This window comes from Plectropomus leopardus, chromosome 7 (genome assembly GCF_008729295.1).
Source record: "Plectropomus leopardus isolate mb chromosome 7, YSFRI_Pleo_2.0, whole genome shotgun sequence".
Taxonomy (NCBI): Eukaryota; Metazoa; Chordata; class Actinopteri; order Perciformes; family Serranidae; genus Plectropomus; species Plectropomus leopardus.
Window position 1 is genome coordinate 22,525,470 of NC_056469.1, and position 19,949 is coordinate 22,545,418.

The following is a 19,949-nucleotide window of genomic DNA, read 5'->3' on the forward strand; positions in this document are numbered from 1 at the left end:
ATTTCAAGATATGACAAATATTTAAGAGGTGGGGTGACAGAAAGCACCAGAAGGTGGCAATAGATTATTATATTATTATTTTCATATCTGTTTTTTCTCAACTCTGAGACTTGGGAAGAAATTTGTTTGTACATGATAAGGTGCCATGTGCTCTTCCTCCTGTGCTCGCCAAGTTGCTCTGTCCTGTTCATTTGTACAAGCTGTTAGCTGTTGTTTTTTAAAATAACTGCAGTCCCCGCTTGGTGGTTATCATCTTTTACTGTCAGTGCAGTAGCCAAAGAGCAGGGGGTCCATCATTTGTGAAGACGTTTGTAGATTTTGAGGCTTTGGTGACACGATATACAACAGAGTTCAGATGGTCAAATGACGTTTCGTGTGGAGCTTCAAAGTTCTCAAGCTGTCAGAAAATGTTGCTCAGGTGACTAGAAATCAGTTTTTGTTTACTGCTGGTAAATCATGTGGTAAAGCTGGTCCTGTAGAATGCCGCTGTAGGTGCTAATGACTGTGGTAGTTTCAGAGTAAAGATTCCTGTGGGCAACACACAGAAAGAAGAGTTTAAATATGAATCTGTACTTTTTTATACTGCAGCAATTGAACAGAACCTGCATTTAAAATCTCTTACATTGCCTTCTCCTCCAGCTTCATGCCCTTGATGCCCTCAATGTATTCACTGGCAGTGTTGACAGCGCTGTTATAGTAGGACTTGACAGTGTCTGTAACCTTTGTCAAGGTCCCTTGCTCCTCCTCAACCTGCCTTGCCACACGGAAGCTTTCAGCGCCTGCACAAAATAGGTCAGAGGGTACCACATTTCATTAGGGAAACAGATGATTTATCCTATTCTGAATTTAATTTCATGGCTACAGAGTGCACTTACTAAGAGCGAGGAGTGCAACCAGCACAGTAATGACCAGCAGCTTATTCATGGTGTCACTCGTTTCTGCGTGGAGAGAGAACATAGGAGACATTTAAAGCTTACCTCACTTTATCCACTAGGGTGAGACATTGTCATACATTTCTGCACTTGTGTAACTGATAGTTAAGTTTCTCCTACTTGCAATTCTGTTGAACATGCTTCCTATGGCTTAAGTTTTTCTTCAAATGTTTTCACATCTAACTCAACATCCTTGTATTTCTAAGACTATTACACTCTAACTCATTTATAAATTGAAGTAAAAGTGTTAGTACTCACTTTATTCCTCTCCAGAAAAAAGAGTAAGAGGCACCACTGGCCCTGCCTGTTTATATAGGAGCGTGGATGTGTTGACTTGTCGCTCCCAGAGCCAAAGTGCACTTAGGGTAGATAAACCTAAACCATTTCCCATGTGTGTTTTTGGGAGCATGTGTGACATTGTGTCATGATAAAACAGACATTATGGCTCTCTATGTACACACAAGGATGTGAATAAAGCACCAAAAAGGGGCTTTAAACATTATCAAAAGCTAGTGATTAGATTTTCTAAACACAGGGGCCGATGAGGAGGCACCATGTTTGTGTGTGTGTGTGTGTGTGTGTGTGTGTGTGTGAGAGTGTGGTGTGTGAGAGAGAGAGAGAGAGGAGAGAGAGAGAGAGAGAGAGAGAGAGAGAGAGAGAGAGAGAGAGAGAGAGAGAGAGAGAGATGCTAACTTTGAATACAGTCAAATCAATTATTTTCCATAGATTAGGTTAGTGTATTACTGCAGCACACTCTTACACCTTGCCCAGTTCACAACCTCAATGAGGAGGCACTTGTTACTTGCATAATGATAATAGTGGTGATGCGTTCATGTCACAATAGTCCTAAGTCCTTAAAATGCCCCCAAGTCTAGAGTGTGTTGAACACGTCATCTGGCCAATTCAAGTTATGAAATATTTAGGCCAGCTAGATGACAATGCCAGGGCTGCAATTAAAAGACAACTAATTTTATGGACGTTTAATTGGTGTTATTTCTTATGTTTTGGGGGAGAAATAATAAAAATAATGAAAATATGTTTTGTTTGTACAGCACCTTTCTAAACAAAAATACAAAGTTCTTCACAACAGCAAAATAAAAGCAAAATCTGAATTACAATGAAATAAAACCCTGTTAAGAATAGAAGAGTAAGAGTAAACTAGAATAGATTTTACACTATAAAATAATACAATTTATTATCTGACATACATACCAAAGAATTAATCAAAATTTAAAATTAAAATTAATTAAAGCTCTTACCCAGACTGTTTTAGGACATGATTTTCTGGAAAAGGTGCATACTATTTATATTGGATTTATTTTCAAATGATAGGAGGAGTTCAAAGTGCAGACCAATTGGTTTTGTTTATTTTCTATTGATTGTGGTTTGCGCATACAACTTTTGTTTCTTTTTAAATAATTTGTGTTTGATACCTTGACCAAAATTATAGATTTTTTAAAAGATTTCGATTTTTCTTGTTTGGCCTTGAGGTTGGCAAATATTTTGACTCTGGTTAATAAGTGCACATGCTCTTTAGTTTGCTGTGGCAGAACATTTAAACACAATTATGTGAGCAACAATCAGATTTTTGTTTTCATAAGTTGTGTTGGCCAAACTGTAGAAGTCACAGAACACAGACTTTTACAATAGTATATGGGGGCTTTTACGTCTTCATTGATTACTTAAGATAATGATTATTATCTAACAATCATCAAACTTCCGCACAAAAAGTTTATTAGCTTCTTAGCTGCCTGTGTTACACAGAGCGATAGTGAGTTCACACTTTGGATCCATGTTTTGGGGGTTTAGGAGTCATTTTATCTGTAATGGCTGCATGTTGAACAAATCCTACGTAAACATGTGCTCCAGGCTCACATGTCCTGTTGCTTGTGACCTGAGAACTGCAGTCAGTTTGAGGACAGCTGTGGGCAGCAGTGGGATTCAAACTGTCAGAGAGCTTGTAGTTTTGATAAAGTCCAGCTGATGCTGTGATGCAGTGCTGTGATGACTCGGCTCTACTACAGACAGCATTAAGCAGCATAATTTGATGCTCACAGAGGCCACGACAGTGATTTTATATCATTTCTGTTAGTCAGTTGTCTGATGTGTCATGTCCTGCACTCTGTAATTACACAGTGGGGATATTTGTATATTTATGTGAAAATAATAATAACAATTACTAGAATGTCTGAAATTAGCAGAAATGAAGGATGAGGATGTCCTGCTGCTCTCACATAACATGCCATCATTCAAATTGACCTCAGGCTTGACCAACTTGGAACATCTATAAACACTTAATGAAAGAATTACTTCATTAAGTTGTGATTCATTGGAATCATTGTAACAACACTGAGAAGTCGTCTTCAGCACCTTAATTTCAGCTAGAAAATAAGAAGAAATGATCTATGTGGTTTGTACTTTTATCAGTGACAGACATTAACAGTGTTTGGATTTTATTCAGAGTAAGTAATGTATTGCGCATAACTCATTTTAAAAAATAGTAATGCAGTTTTCGACTAAGTTGCTCCCTGGAGAAAGTAATTTGTTAACTGTTACATGCGGTATTGCAGTTTGTCAATACTATAACGTTAAAGGTCCAGTGTCTAGGATTTAGGGTGAGATATTGGCAGAATTCGAATAATATAGTAAGTATGCTTTCTTTACAGTAAAATCACCAGAAGATAAGAATTGTGTTTTTGTTACCTTAATTTGAGACGTTTATATCTCCATAGGGAGCAGGTCATTGACTATTTAGATTGCCATGTTGCACCACCATGTTTCTACAGTAGTCCAGAATGGACAAACCAAACACCGTAGCCCCTCGGCCACTGTGAAGTGAAAAATGTAAATACTTTTGAAATGGGTGCTACATGACCAGAGAAAACACAGTAAAAAGGAGGCTTTTGGTCAAGAGGTGGGACACCTACAACTACTAGAATGCACCGTGCCACACCAAACCAATAAACACTGCCGCTAGTGGGCAACGTAATGCAAACTGGTACTGTATGTGTGAAACAATGGCGGCTAGCTGGCAAGAAACAGTCTTACATTACAGTTAAATATTAAGCTAAAATGTCTTTCTGAAAACAATTGAGGTGAGAAAACCACAACACTGTAACAGAATCTGGGTTTATATTTGGTAAGTACTGCTGAGTTTTTACATTTGATCTCAGCATGGCGCCTGCTTCCTGTTCACAAACTTTCCCTATTACAGCTAAACATGGCACTAAAATGTGTTTCTAAAAACATTTTAAGCGAGATATGGCAGTGTAGTAACATAATCTTGATATATACAATTAGCACTGCCTTGTTTTTGGGTTTGATTGGATTTTAGCCAGTTGCAGTTTTTGCCAGTTGCAATATGCAATCTTTACCAATTGATGCCACTAACTCACCCTAAATCGTACACACTACCCCATAACCCTCGCACACACCAGCATAAAACAATGCTGAGGAGAATCAAGAGGGCAATGCAGTACGCTAAAACTGCTTCAGAATAAAACTATATCAATGTTGAGTTTTGCCTTCCTAACGCTGCACAGCATCGTTAATTAATCAGTCAATTAACTGCCTCAAAATAACACATCAATAGGCTAAATAGACAATAATATGATCTAATAATAAGAGAGACTGGCCTTCTTAACACAGTAGATGATGACAGACTTAGAACTAGAAAAACATTTTTAAAAGCCACATGAACAGCATTTAACAGACCAGACACTCAAACAAACTCACTCAAGGTGCTTGCTCACAAAAAAGTCTGACTTCTTCAGAGTCATGATGACAAAATATACGTATATGTTAAAAATTGGACACAATTTATTTTCTTATCAGTGGTCTATGTTAAGTAGTTGAAAGCGCTCAGCTCCTAAAGCAGCAGCTGATATTGTTAACCAAACATCCCTGTAATGTTTTTAGCTTAATTTAAATGTATAACTATGATAAAATACAGTGATTAGTGAGGTCCATAACAACTTTGGTTCTGCTCATAAAGTAATATAAAAGGATAACTTGTGCCACAAAATAAAGCTTTATGCTATCAATTGTAAAAGTAAACCTTTAATCTCTTGATAAAAAAAGCACGCTTCAGATAGTTTCCAGTTCATTTTAATGAACACACCCAAACATATACAAACACAATCACACAGAGACTTTGGTTAGTGTATCAAATGCAAAATACTTTACATGCACAAAGTGCATAGGTGGTGTTTGCCCTGCTTTTAACTTTGCATGTTTTGACAAAGATATTGATTTTATAAGAGGCAAATGATTGTATTGCATTGTGCATCACTCTTCTCAGCCTTAACTGCTGTTTGTTTCTATGATCTATCATCGATTACGGGCTGCTAACAGGTGGCTTCCCCTGGTTGGTCTTCTTTACTCAGCGGGCATGAATTTGTCCAGGTAGACCTTGATGTGGTCAATGGCATCGCTCAGATAGTTCCCAACATGGGGACGCACGTAGTGTCCATATACACCCAGCACTGATGAACGGGCCTTGTCCACCAGAGGACCTGCTTCCTCGCCCACGGCACTGCAAAAATCAGGAAAGACAAATTATTTTAAAGAAATCTCCATAATAGAAAGACTTGTCACCTAGCTCAGTACTGGAGAAACCCTATCTTTTATGTGTGTGTTGAATTCTTAATAGAAATTGTGATTTCACTGTAAATTTGCAGTTGGCATGGACACATTATATAACATTAGCATTATTTCTGCCAGTTTCCGGTTTGATAATTAAAGGTAGTTACTGAAAGGATGGTTCTCAGTTAACACTTACGTGGCAACCTTGACGAAGGCTTGGAACTCAGGCTTGGTTTGCAGGTCCTCAATGAAGTCTTTTGCAGCCTGTCCCCGCTGATCTTGTCCCGCTTTCTCCACCAGAGGAGCAGCGGCAGCCTGCAGCTTACCATAAGCATTCAGCAGCCTCTTGTAGAATGTAGCTTTCATGTCATTGTACTTGGTAACAAGCTCCTCTGATGGTTCAGGAATATCACACAGGCTCATGGAGACTGGAATGAAATCAGAATGTTAGGACTGTTAGAATAGAACTAGTGTAGTAAAATGAATTACTCGATCAGAATAGGGCAAAAGATCAACAAGAGATGTAAATTCTTTTTTTTGGAGGAATCATCAAAAAACCAAAGAAAAGCTGTTTTGCCAATCTTGGTTTATCTCTCTTGTTAACTATACCCAATCTCAGATTTCTTTGGACGTCATTCAATGTGTTATTTAAATATCAGTCTTTATCTTGCGTGCCAGCCACAGATAAATCAGAGTAGGAGCCAGTCATGAAACAGGGTCCATTTAATTGGTGTAACACATGTGGATGCAATAAACATGTTAAATTTGATCATTTTACAAGAAGGTATGCCTAAAAATGTACAGCATTTACATTTAAAGTAACCTGTTTCAAATGGCTCTCTGTTTTGAGGGGTTTTTTTATACTCAATAATTAATATTTTGTAAAAAAATCAAATATATTCACTGCAATTGTTCAGATTGCATTGGTACATTGCCTTACCCTGCAGAGCGAGGATCAGCGCCAAGACGTATTTTGCATTCATGTCTGAAACAAAAGGGAAAAAAAAGCTCAAAATGTTGAAGAAATTTAACTTTCCGTTGGAAGAATCAACATTCATCTCTATATTTAACATTTTAAGCTCAGAAGACAATAAACAAGTTAATACAACTTCAAATACTAAATGCAAAAATCCAGTAACTAAATGTTTTATAAAATAGATGTTTCAGTGAAATCTATTCAGAAGTAGCATCAGAAAAGAAGCTGTAAAGGCTGCTGCAGTAAGACGAGTGATTACCTGCTGTTGTGTTGGATGTACAGATCCAAGATGTGACAGTCTTCTCTGCAAGTGAGTTGTCTGTAACTCGGAGCTCACATCTGGACAGGATGATATAGGGGGGGACTGCAAACAAACGTCATCTGATGAGCATACACACCCCTACACACACATATGCATGCACATGTACTTTCACACACACACGTTCACCTTAACAAAGTCCAGTGTACATTAAATATTGTATGTTGAAATATGACCAAGTAGGTTAGTTATGCAATGTTCCTCATATTTTAGTTTATCTGTATTCATATGGAGATGCACTTGGAGCCCTCCTGATAATACAGCAAAAGTGGTGTGTTTGCAAAATGTCACAGTGCATGTATGTCATAAGCATCATGTCTCACAGGGCAGAAACCTTTTAAAGCAGATTAGGTTGTTGAAAATAAAGATTCAACTTTTGCAATACAAGATTTTTTAATGGAGTAACTTATGCAAAAATACAAATCTGAGACAGTAAGTCAGAATCACTTTATGATGGCTGCTTGGAGATAGATCAGAGTTAAATGGTCAGCAGGTCAATCAGCAGGGACATGTTGTACTGTACCCAGAGCAATGCATGCTGAGATTTCTACCATAACCTTTCACCCTCACACCCTGAGACAGCCTCCATGCAGGGTGATATATAAGCGGTTTTTATAATGATTTAGAGGTTTTACTTTTCTGTGTATTTTTATACTTTATTTTTCCATCTGTCCTAATGCTCTACAAATAAACCCCTAATGTGACTCTGAATATGTATGCATGCAAAATCTATAGGTGACAGAACAAGATTTTGGTATTGTAGGTGTTCTGGTTTCTGTTTATAGCCTGAGTAGTAATGACCAGTCACGATAGTAAACGTGACTTGTGAAAAGACAAAATGCATTTGCCGAGTTTATCTTCAACTTTATCTTAAAAAATAGTTAGATGAGACAGTTCCTTCCTCCCCATTACAGATTCAACACGCCAACAATGTCAACAAGGTCAAATAAATAAAACAAAATAAGACATAATAAATCATAAAATGAGAGACATTACATCGGTGCATACTTAAAGGACATACTGTTACTGTTAGAATGGTGAATCTACATGAAATTTGGGTCAATAAATTGCAGACCGAGAGTCCATATCATCAGTAAAGGGTTGTCATATCTTGATGACCTGCTCATATTCACTTCTCAGCCAGTACTTTCATTTCTGAAAACCATTTTGACAAGGAGGGAGGGCAGTCTGGTTTTCTTGTGAGAGTTACATATAGCCTAAATTTTCTTGCAACATCAAGCGCAATCTTGATTCATTTAAAAACTGTATTACTACTGAGATTAAGACCAGTGAGGTCACTTACTAAACATAACTCAGGCTCTACTGGAAAGGAACCGCCTGCAACAGAGGACATAGTGCTGTGCTTCACTTTCACACGTAGCCATACCTTCTATTGTGCTACATCTAAAACATATTTCAGATATTTTATTTAGGCAATGTATGTGGAGTGAGATAAAGCTGATGTAGAAAAGTATAGTGAATAATTCTGAATCTTGACGAACTAAACCCACCACTTTTGGCTTGAGTGCCTCCTCCCTGGAATGTGAGGAAGTCTCAAAAATGGGCAGGGCTAAGACATGCCCAGTCACCCAATCATGTTGCCTCTCAATCCACAGCACCTCCCTGCCCCCTGCACACACACATAGTAGTTGGTTTGAGATGGAGTGATGATAAGGTGGCAACAGGGGGCTAGGTTAATGATGAAAGCAGAAGAGAGAGCAACAGCAGAATTAAATTGCAAAGCCAGGTTTTAACCTCGAGAGACCAGTCACTATGCATATTTATAACATAGTATGTTGAATTTTGATACTTTGCACTCAAATGTCAAGAGCTGGACCTGAATCAACCAATAACACTTCTAAATACCAATACATTTTCAACTGAAAAGAAGTAATTTGGGGGTTTAGTTTGTCTTTAATGGTTGCACAACACTTTCTTGACACAGAATTCCCAACAAGGATTCAACTATAGAGAACCCCAGGAAACAGTCCTAAAACCATCGCAAAACCAATAGCATTTCAGCACCTCCAGTTCCTTCATTTCAAAGTCATTTTTTTTTGTTAGAGGCTTAACTAGGATTTTTGGTTAGCACAGGCTTAAGAGACTGCCAGCCTTTGCTCCAATACATAAATATAAGTTGGTTGGTAAATGAGACTACAGAACCTAATCAGACTGAACACAGCTTTACATTCTTGTCGTGGTGGTGACACAATAGTAGTGTAGTTCATTTATAGCCCAGCATTAGCTTTTTACTTCTGGCGATTGCATTTACGGTTCAAAAATCCTGCGCTCATTTGTGGAGATCATGTTGCAGAACAAAACATGCAAGTATCATAAATGGTTGTTTTCCACAGAGCTTGTTTTCTGTAATAATTCAAAATCAAATTGAAAAAGACCTGAAAAAGTCTTCAAAGGCATTGAACCAATTAATCTAAAAATAAGGCCTTAGTTGGTATTAAAATGACTTACATACATCTTTCTTTAAAATGCTCAGACATGTAATTTAATAAATTCCTTTTCTTAAACTCATCATGCTGGGAATCCAAGCAGGTGAATCTCACATGCAGATTGAAAAGCACGAAACCGCAAAGAAAATCATCAAGAAGGTTCACCAAATGAGTGGAGACGATAGCTAACTTTGGCTCCCACTTGACTTGGGTGGGGCACAGTGCAGCGAGGCAGTGGGGACCAGAGGCTGGGCAGTGGTTACCGCAGTTGTCTGACAACAAAGCTAACAGAAAATACAAAAAGTCAAAACATTTACATTGCAAGACATTGAAGTTTCACCTCCTCGAAATGGGTAGAACTTTGCAGCGCTAAAGGTCACTAAGGCAATGGAGTGCCTTTTGTAGTTAATTTTTGTTTGTTTTTTTTTTATGTTATGTTTTTTGTAAACATTAACCAGTTTTTCCTAGTAAGACTACGGACAATCAAAAGCAAAATTATTGACAAACGACAAGATTGACAACCTTGCTTATCATGAAACAATTGTTCTACACTGAATTAAGGACATTTGATCACTTGTTGGAAAGTTGGTTTCTTTTGACTCCTCAAATGACAGTAGTGTCCCTTATAGCAAATTTCTAATTGAGTTATTCCTTTTTCATGCCAGAGTTAAAATACTTTGTTATTAAAAAATGGTTTTTTTTTGTTGTTTTTTTTTTTTAACGTAAGGGTGTTTTTGGTGACAAGTCTGTTGGTTCATAAAATAATTTATTAATCTCCCTCCAGTTTCTCAGAAACTTTTTTTATGGTGGTTCTTTGTTTCAATAGAAATAGTTTGGCCAATGGTTTCGCCTAGTTTAAATCATTCTGTTTGGGTCCAAGCGGGAATGGGATTAACTTCAAACAAATAGAAAACAAATCAAATTTGTGACACCTGGGCATGCATTTTGAAGTGGTGAAGGCAAAGGCAAGGTTGTAATGCTGTGTCAGTTAGTCTAAGATTAGTTCACACCCAACTTTCATGAAAAGACAAAAACATGTTGTTACAGTTACAGAGAGAAGTTTTTATATTGTTGCAGACTGGCACATTGCAACTTTGAACTCATTGCGAATCTTTGGTCTGGACTAGTCCTACTCTTCTTTCAGTTTTATCAGGCAAAGACTGAAATGAATATTTGTGGTAAAACATACATTTTGATAGCTCACACCTTATTGTGTTCTGTAACGCTGAGATAAATCTATCCATCTCTTCAGGTCTCACTCCAATTTTTTATTGAGATAGCATAGTTCAATTTATAGAGATTCTCAAGGTCTTTGTTTGGTTTTATTCCTTAATACTAAAACATCTGTGGCTAAAAGAAGTAGTCTGTTCAGTGCTGTTATAGTCCACATTGTTCAAAGTTTGCTCTTTTCCATGTCAGTCTTATGTCCTGAAATGAACTATATCGATCCAACAATGATCTCAAACAATGAAATGGCATTTGTCTTCTGAAAAAAAAATAAATAAAAAAATTCAAATCCCTAAATTAAAACCAAATACCTACCCAATTAATGAATAGCAGAATATTTGGTTCCAGCCATAGTAGATACTACCTGAGCCTATTGGTCATTGCTTTGGAAATAATGTAATCTGAATTTAGGAAGGGGATGGCTGATATGAGCAGCATATTGGCATTTAAATTGGTCTTTTTTTTTTGTTTATGCCTCTGCGCCAACAATAGCTGTTGCTGGAGGCATGTTTTATTGTTGTCTGTACAGATGTCCTATTCTTGTGATGTCCTATTGTTGTCCTAATCTTGTGAACATGGTATCTCAATAACACCTTAAAGGAATTTCTGTAAGTTAGCACAAACGTAAGGATAAAGTGATTACATTTTGGTGGTCAAAGGTCAATGTGACCTTGCATCCGTCTCATTCCCCTGAATGTGATATCTCAAGAATGTCTTGAAGGAATTTCTTCAAATTTGATTGTCCATGTGGAATAAAGAAGGACCTGATTAGAGTTTTGTGGTCAAAGGTGAAGGTCATTGTGACCTCAGAAAACATGTTTTGGGCCATAACTCAAAAAATCATTGGATAAAATTTCACAAAAATGTCTAACAGGATAAAATGATGAAGTGCTGACATTTTACATACAATAGGTCAAAGGTCAACTTCACTGTGACACTATAATGTTTTACAAAAACTGTTTTCTGGCCATTGCTCAACATCATATATCAGAAACCGAAGGAGAGACATTTGTTTGGATACTAAATTCGTGACACTTTTCTTGAGACTGTGCTCACTGTATGGATCTTCTGTGCTGCCCCGGGGAAGATATGTTTGAAACATTCATGTTTTCACAAATATGGATGTTAACTTTAAGTGAAACTTGAGTTGTGCGCTGCTGATGAATACAACCACATTGTGATGATTCAAGTTTGGAATAAGGGCAATAATGGATGTGGAGAATGACTCAGGCAGACTTTGAATTTTAGAGGCCAGATTACACATCTTCCTAAACAGGGGCGAGTGAGCACTTCTTTAAATTCTGAGGGGAGCAGTCATCACTGGGGGATTTGTTTGATTGTAGCAAGGATTTTGCCTTATTTATTTCCATAGCCCTAATAAGTTTATCTTGATTTTCTCGACCCTCATCTCGTAGGTTGGGCAATTCTGTAGAGGAGAGGAATGTATCTATCCCTGAGGTGTCATTCAGTTCTCAAATGTAAAGTTGTGAAAAGTACTGCTTATATGATGTTATATCCCATCAGTTTGAAGAGAAATCATGGCTCTCCTCTGCTTTCTGCTGCCAAGGCCTTGTGTGTTTGTATCCCAACTCATCATAAATCTTGTTCGGCCTAAGAGTGGCCATTACTGCCTTTCAGATGTTAAGGGTGTTGTAGTCAAGCTTTTTGTTGACCACCAAATGATTTTTCCCTACAGGAATACATTTTATGTTTTTATGTTCCAATTAGGCAATGTCTTTCTGCAGATCAGATAATTCTGCTGTGTTTTTCTTTTTAATGCTAGATGTATACAATATAACTTGGCCTCGTAGAGAGGCCTTTGACCTTTTCAAACCTGAGCAAATTGGTTGAATTTCTTCCAAAAATGTGGGAGGAAGACAATGAGGAACTTGAAGTGGCCCAAAATATGCAGAAAAAATAAAAATAAACAAAAATGAGGAAATGTGGAAAAATGTAATATAAAAAACTAAATAAAAAAACAGATGACAGTGTCCTTTAAAAAGAGGTAAATTTTTTTTTCTTAGGCATATTTCTAAATTTATCATTTGAAAAAAAAAAACTTCTCTGGACATTTTCTCTCCTTGCGTTCTTGCATCTTAATGTAGCAAAAAACTGATGTCGCTCCAGGTTTTAAAGGGTTAAGCACCCCACGGTATAAAATCATTTGTACCATTTTGGCAGTTAGTGTGACAAAAACTTTTGATTTGATCAAAGACATGATCAGTTCACCATCGAGTGGTAAGAATATTCATTTATTGTCAGCTTTTCTTTAGTTCTGAGGAGGTTGATCAGTTGGATTGGTTGCTTTCAGTGGCTTGTCTGGATCGTCTCCGACACGGAGCTTTTGAGACGAGAGGCCCATTGAACGCAGCTGTCAGTCACTGGTTGGATGTGGTCTTCATAGTAAGCACCAATAAAGCCCGCCACTGGTTCTCCCCAGCCCTGGACTTTAGCTTTGGCTTTACTATGAGACGCACAAGCACACAGATGAGTAACAAGGTACATATAACAGGAGGACAAACAAAATATTTTGACAATTCTGATAGGTGGTTATCATTCACAGAGAAGTACAACATGCTAAAATGAATGAAGATAATGATACCTGGCTTTATCTGCCAGCCTCTGCAGTATTCCTGGAGAGTCGGGTTGTATCGGGGCTGGTGTCTGAGCCAAAAGTGGGCCGCATGCTGAAGAGATGTTTTTCAATCAGGAGGATTGAATTAAAGAAAGTGAGACTGAAGATGGAGAATTATACCTTTCATTATTAAGATGAGACTGAAAACAAGCTCTTTCACATGCATTTGCCGTGAGAAACACATCCATCAGAACTTAATATGTCATGATATTATTTTTATTATGCTGGAGTTGTCAGCAAAGACAGTTTATTCGCAGTTCAAGCTAAATGTAACAAGTGCCGTGTTCTCAAGATGTCTCAGCCTATTAGGTGGCTGCTGATTTGTATGCGGGCCAGTCAAAATCTCTGCTCATCTGTTCTGGCAGGTGAGATTTGGGTTTTAGTCAAGTGTGGGTTTTAAAATAAACATTTTCAACCAAGCAAAGCATATCTGTGAGCAGAGTCCACCACAAAATCAAATCAGTGCAATTTAATCTTGTCATTACTTTGGCTCTGTGCTTGCTACATGTCCAGAGTGGGAACAACTCAAATGCCAGAGTTCATAACTTAATAACTATGTTTCACCTACAAACTTAATGTCACAGCTGTCTAAAAAGATAGGGTTTTTAAATTGCTTGTTTTGTTTTAGACATCTGTGCTTTGCTATATTATTGTGTTAAAGGTGTGTGTTCATATGTCCCTGACATGTGTGCAGCTGCCCATTATGCAGCAGAAATGTTTTTTTAATTATAAATTATAAAAACATTTTAGTGCAATCAAATTATACACAGTTGAAAGCATTTGGGTGTTTTATTTGACTTTGAATTCAAATATGTTAAAGATCAAAAAGTACAACACCTTTTTATAAATCAATGTTGGAAGTAAACCTTGAATCTCTTTATAAAGAAGGACACTTTAAATAGTTTCCAGTTCATTTTAATGAACACACTCAAACATATACTTACACAACCACACAGAGACTTTGGTTAGTGTATCAAACACAAAATACTGTACATGCACAAAGTGCATAGATGGTGATTGCCCCACTTTTGACTTTGCATGTTTTGGCAAAGATATTGATTTGAAAGAGGCAAAGGATTGTATTTGCATTTGCAATTTGTTTCTATGACCTATCATCTACTACAGGCTGCTAACAGGTGGCTTCACCTGGTCGGTCTTCTTCACTCAGCGGGCATGAATTTGTCCAGGTAGACCTTGATGTGGTCAATGCCATCGCTCAGATAGTTCCCAATATGGGGACGCACGTAGTTTCCATATAAACCCAGCACTGATGAACGGGCCTTGTCCACCAGAGGACCTGCTTCCTCGCCCACACCACTGCAAAAATCAGGAAAGACAAATTATTTTAAAGAAATGTCCATAATAGAAAGACTTGTCACCTAGCTCAGTACTGGAGAAACCCTATCTTTTATGTGTGTGTTGAATTCTTAATAGAAATTGTGATTTCACTGTAAATTTGCAGTTGGCATGGACATATTTCTTAACATTAGCGTTATTTCTGCCAGTTTCTGGGTTGATAATTAAAGGTAGTTACTGAAAGGATGGTTCTCAGTTAACACTTACGTGGCAACCTTGACGAAGGCTTGGAACTCAGGCTTGGTCTGCAGGTCCTCAATGAAGTCTTTTACAACCTGTACCCGCTGATCTTGTCCGGCTTTCTCCACCAGAGGAACAGCGACAGCCTGCAGCTTACCATAAGCATTCAGCAGCCTACTGTAGAATGTAGCTTTCAGGGTATCATACTTGTCAACAAGTTCCTGTGATGGTGGAGGAATCTCACACAGGCTCATGGAGACTGGAATGAAATCAGAATGTTAGGACTGTTAGAATAAACCAGTGATGGAAAAAAAGATGAGAATAACTCAAAACAGCATCAAAAGATGTTCATTTGATAAAAGCTATCCCTGTAAAATCTTGTTTTGGAGGAATCATCAAAGAGCCAAAAAAAAAACTGCTTTGCATATCTTGGTTTCTCTTTCTTGTTAACTATACCCAATCTCAGATTTCTTTGGACAGTATTCAATGTGTTATTTAAATATCATTCTTTATCTTGCGTGCCAGCCACAGATAAATCAGAGTAGGAGCCAGTCATGAATTTAATTGGTTTAACACATGTGGATTCAATAAAAACATGTTAAATTTGATCATTTTACAAGAAGGTATGCCTAAAAATATACAGCATTTACATTTAAAGTAGCCTGTATCAAATGGCTCTCTGTTTTAGTTTTTTTTTATATTCACATAATAATTAAGCTTTTGTTAAAAATCAAATCCATTCACTGCAATTGTTCAGATTGCATTTGTACATTGCCTTACCCTGCAGAGCGAGGATCAGTGCCAAGGCGTATTTTGCATTCATGTCTAAAACAAAAGAAAAGAAGACAGAGCTCATAATTTAACTTTCCATTAGGTAAAAAATACTAATGTCCACATTTGAAATTTAAACCTCAGAAGACAATAAGCAAGTTTGAAAAAACAAATGCAAATGCAAAAAATCAGTACCTAAATGTTTTATAAAATAGATGTTTCAGTGAAATCTATTCAGAAGTAGCATCAGAAAAGAAGCTGTAAAGGCTGCTGCAGTAAGATGAGTGATTACCTGCTGTTGTGTTGGATGTACAGATCCAAGATGTGACAGTCTTCTCTGCAAGTGAATTGTCTGTAACTCGGAGCTCACATCTGGACAGGTTGATATAGGGGAGGACTGCAAACAAACGTCATCTGATGAGCATACAAACACCTACACACACATATGCATGCACATGTACTTTCACACACACACACACACACACACACACACACACACACACACACACACACAGGTTTGCCTTAACAAGGTCCAGTGTACATTGTATTCACTTTAATTATTGTTTTATGAAATATGACTAAGTGGTTATGCAATGTTCCTCATATTTTAGTTTATTTGTATTCATATGATCCATTATCTCCTGATAATACAGCAGAAGTGCTGTGTTTGCAAAATGTCACAGTGCATGTTTGTCATAAGTGTAACATCTCATGTAGCAAATACACTTTTAAAGCAGCTCAGGTGTTGTTAATAAAAGACATTTTTGAGTAGACAATATTATGCTACCAGACATTTTCTGAGAGAGCAAGTCAAAACCACTTCATGATGTCTGCGCAGAAATAGTCAACTGGTCAGCAGGTCAATCAACCAGGACATTTCTAGACACAATGTACTGTACCCAGATCAGTGCATTATGGGATTTCAACCTTTACCTTTCACCCTCACACTTAGTGACAGCCTCTATACAGGGTGATAAATGACCATTTTTCTTAATGATTTAAAGGTTTTCCTTTTTAGTATGTTTTTTCTGGTACTTTTTTTCCCAGCTGTCATAGATCATAGATGCTTGGCAAATATTAGCACTTAACGACAGCAACAGCCAGTAAAACTGGGGGATTTATTTGTTTAATAGCAGGACTGAATGTAACTCGTTGAATATATTTCAAGGGAAACATCACCTACAGCAGCAGTGCACCTTTATACAAAGAAACTGCAGGTTATTCTCATAAATGCTGTATAGAAATCATGTCATATATGTTGATGAATTTACCTCCTCACATATTTTATTCATGACTGCCTTGAATTCCCTCTTATGATCTTCATCTCTTCCTATTTCTTGCAGGACAAGCTGGGTTTGTACAACAACATCTACTACAGAGACTGACATAACCAGCAAAGCACAATGAAACCTTAAGACATGATCAGTTCACCATCGAGTGGTAAGAATATTCATTTATTGTCAGCTTTTCTTTAGTTCTGAGGAGGTTGATCAGTTGGATTGGTTGCTTTCAGTGGCTTGTAATTGTCAATGGTTGTCTGGATCGTCTCCAACACGGAGCTTTTGAAACGAGAGGCCCATTGAACGTAGCTGTCAGTCAATGGTTGGATGTGGTCTTCATAGTAAGCACCAGTAAAGCCCGCCACTGATTCTCCCCAGCCCTGGACTTTAACTTTGGCTTCCCTATGAGATGCACAAGCACACAGATGAGTAACAAGGTACATATAACATGCAGACACAAACACATCGATGTGCGCACAAACAAAATATTTTGACAATTCTGATAGCTGGTTATCATTCACAGAGAAGTTCAACATGCTAAAATGAATGAAGATAATGATACCTGGCTTTATCTGCCAGCTTCTGCAGTATTCCTGGAGAGTCAGGTTGTATCGGGGCTGGTGTCTGAGCCAAAAGTGGGCCGCATGCTGAAGAGATGTTTTTCAGTCAGAAGGAACAAAGATTCCATAAGCTCAGAATTAAAGAAAGTGAGACTGAAGATGGAGAATTATTGTCTTTAAAGCCATACCTTGCAATAGTAAGATGAGACTGAAAACAAGCTCTTTTACATGCATCTGCCAAGAGAAACACAACTGTCAGCAGTTTAAATGTCATATTATTTTCATAATACTGGAGTTGTCTGCAAAGTCAGTCCATTTGCAGTTTAAGTTAAATGTCACAATTACCGTACTCTCAGCACATTACTTTCAAAGAATGTTTTCGAGCATTTCTCTCACCTTACAGCAATAAAATCAGCTCAGCATCAAAGAAAATCCCCCAATTTAAAAAAATGTGTCCATTAACTTCACAAGTATGTGCAAATGAGTGACAAAGTGCAATTTTACCTTTTCCTCCAACTCTGGTCAGCACAAGCTGAATCAAACAAGTCTTATCGAGCCGTTTTATTTGTATTAGGAGACTGCCACAGGGTGTACATTGGTCCAGATCGGATGACCATTCGTAGTGCTGTTTTTTTATCATTTTATCGACAAACATCTGAGAGACACCAAAGCAACATGTCTTTGACTAAATATTACAAACACAAAGTAGTGATCTATTCTCTCCTTTAGTGTCTCTTAGACTGTTTTGACATCAAAAAAAAAAGAAAACTGGTAGTTTTCCTTAAGCCGTTTTAACTTTTTTAAAGACATAAAAACTTAAAAGCAATAGTTTGTCACATAGTCACATAAAAAGCTACTTTGATTATCACCAATATTTGTGCGATTAGTTTTTCTTTTCTGTTAAATGTTTTTTAATTTGGCAATGTGAATGTTTGATCTGCAGATCCTGAACTCTTTATATCTTCTAACAATCAACAAGTTCAATAACTGTCGGGGCACCCTTTGGAACGGATGTCTCAACCCATCAGGTGGATGCTGATATGTATTCAAGCCAGTCAAAGTCTCTGTTCATCTGTTCTGACAGATGAACAGAGACAGAGACACACTTTAGTCGTGTGTGTGTGTGTGTGTGTGTGTGTGTGTGTGTGTGTGTGTGTCTGACATGTCTGCAGCCACCCGTTATGCATTGGAATTTTTTTATTTGTAATTTATTTTAAAATATAAACATTTTTTAATGCAATCAAATAATGCACAATTTAAAACTTATTGTAAAAACATGTTTAAATTTAAGTATTTGGGTGTTTTGTTTTACTTAGAATACAAATATGTTAAAGGTCAAAAAGTAGGACAACGGTTTTTTTGATCAATGATGGCTCTAAACCTTGAATCTCTTAATAAAGAAGGACACTTTAAATAGTTTCCAGTTCATTTTAATGAACACACTCAAACATATAAATACACAACCACACAGGGACTTTGGTTAGTGTATCAAACACAAAATTATGTACATGCACAAATTACATAGAGGATGTTTGCCCTGCTTTTAACTTTGCATATTTTGGCAAAGATGGTTATTTGAAAGAGGCAAAGGATTGTATTTGCATTGTGCGTCACTCTTCTTAGCCTAAACTGCTGTTTGTTTCTATGATTTATCATCTATTACAGGCTGCTAACAGGTTGCTTCCTCTGATCTGTCTTCTTTATGTTTGGGCCTCGTTCACCAGAATAGGCCCAGACAGCTGCACAAACAGGAAAGAGAAATGATTTAAAGAAATGTCCATAATAGACTTGTCACGTCTCCGGAGAAACCATATATTTTATGTCCTTGTTATATACTAAATAGAAATTGTAATTTCACAGCAAATTATGCCATGGACATGGACACATTTCTTAACATTAGCAGCTGAGCACCTTTCCTGTCAGTTTTAGGGTCAATATTACAGGGCCTTTACTGGAAGGATAGTTCTCAGTTAGTACTTACCTGGCTTTCTTGTGGAGCACTTCAAACTCAGGCTTGGTTTGCAGGTCCTCAGTAAAGTTTGCAGTGACCCGTTCCTCCGCATTGTCTTTGAATTGTATCACATGGGGAGCAGCGGATGGCTCCAGCTTTATAAGCATTCAGGAGAGTCTTTTAGAGTCTATTTCTCATTTTAACAGATGTCTGAACAAGCCGCTCTGATGGTGTGGGAATCTCACACAGGCTCATGGAGACTGGAATGAAATCAGAATGGTAGGACTGTTAAGATAAACCAGTGTTTTAGAAATTAAAACCAGAAAAATGCTATCTATGTAAATCCTTCTTTTGGAGGAATCATCATAGAACCGAAGAAAAGCTGCTTTGCATATCATGGTGTCTCTGGGTGCATTGCGAATTGCATACTTAATCTTTTTGCTCTTATTATGTACTGCAGCTGCCCTTTCAAGGTATTCACTGTTGTATTAAGTTTGCACACAATCGGGACATACTACTTCTGCATTACAATGCATCCTGAACTTTGACCCTCTTGCTCATATATCCATTATCTTGGAGCTCAAAGAAAATACCATTCACTGAGCTCGCCAGAGACGGAAATTGACCCGAAGAACTCTGCTGTTAGTATAAGTGCTTACATTATAGATTCAAACATTTTATATGAATACAATTAGCCTACATATGCATTTTTTCTATTATTGTTTTGTTCA

General features: G+C 37.4%; 2 protein-coding genes and 1 long non-coding RNA gene across 5 annotated transcripts; all 3 read right to left on the minus strand.

Annotated features, from left to right (window-relative positions):
* Nucleotides 1–1,208, minus strand: apoc2 (apolipoprotein C-II). 2 transcript variants are annotated; one of them, XM_042490735.1, is made up of 4 exons: nucleotides 1,191–1,208; nucleotides 876–938; nucleotides 623–779; nucleotides 1–528 (listed from the first exon to the last, which is right to left on the minus strand). In XM_042490735.1, exons 2-4 carry the CDS (start codon nucleotides 922–924, stop codon nucleotides 441–443), a joined length of 294 nt encoding a protein of 97 aa, XP_042346669.1. In that variant the 5' UTR covers nucleotides 925–938; nucleotides 1,191–1,208; the 3' UTR covers nucleotides 1–440. The 2 variants fall into 2 exon arrangements, with proteins under 2 accessions (XP_042346669.1, XP_042346668.1); XM_042490734.1 differs by lacking the exon at nucleotides 1,191–1,208 and adding an exon at nucleotides 1,053–1,086.
* An 11,497-nt stretch (nucleotides 1,209–12,705) lies between these two features.
* Nucleotides 12,706–13,176, minus strand: LOC121946340. Its single transcript, XR_006106004.1, has 2 exons — nucleotides 13,088–13,176; nucleotides 12,706–12,949 (listed from the first exon to the last, which is right to left on the minus strand). It is a non-coding gene; the product is annotated as an uncharacterized LOC121946340 (long non-coding RNA).
* A 3,361-nt stretch (nucleotides 13,177–16,537) lies between these two features.
* Nucleotides 16,538–17,931, minus strand: apoc4 (apolipoprotein C-IV). 2 transcript variants are annotated; one of them, XM_042490871.1, is made up of 4 exons: nucleotides 17,772–17,931; nucleotides 17,456–17,501; nucleotides 17,270–17,354; nucleotides 16,538–17,109 (listed from the first exon to the last, which is right to left on the minus strand). In XM_042490871.1, the coding sequence occupies exons 2-4, from the start codon at nucleotides 17,499–17,501 to the stop codon at nucleotides 16,899–16,901; spliced, it is 342 nt and encodes a 113-aa protein (XP_042346805.1). In that variant the 5' UTR covers nucleotides 17,772–17,931; the 3' UTR covers nucleotides 16,538–16,898. The 2 variants fall into 2 exon arrangements, with proteins under 2 accessions (XP_042346805.1, XP_042346806.1); XM_042490872.1 differs by lacking the exon at nucleotides 17,772–17,931 and adding an exon at nucleotides 17,664–17,761.
* Nucleotides 17,932–19,949: the final 2,018 nt, after the last annotated feature.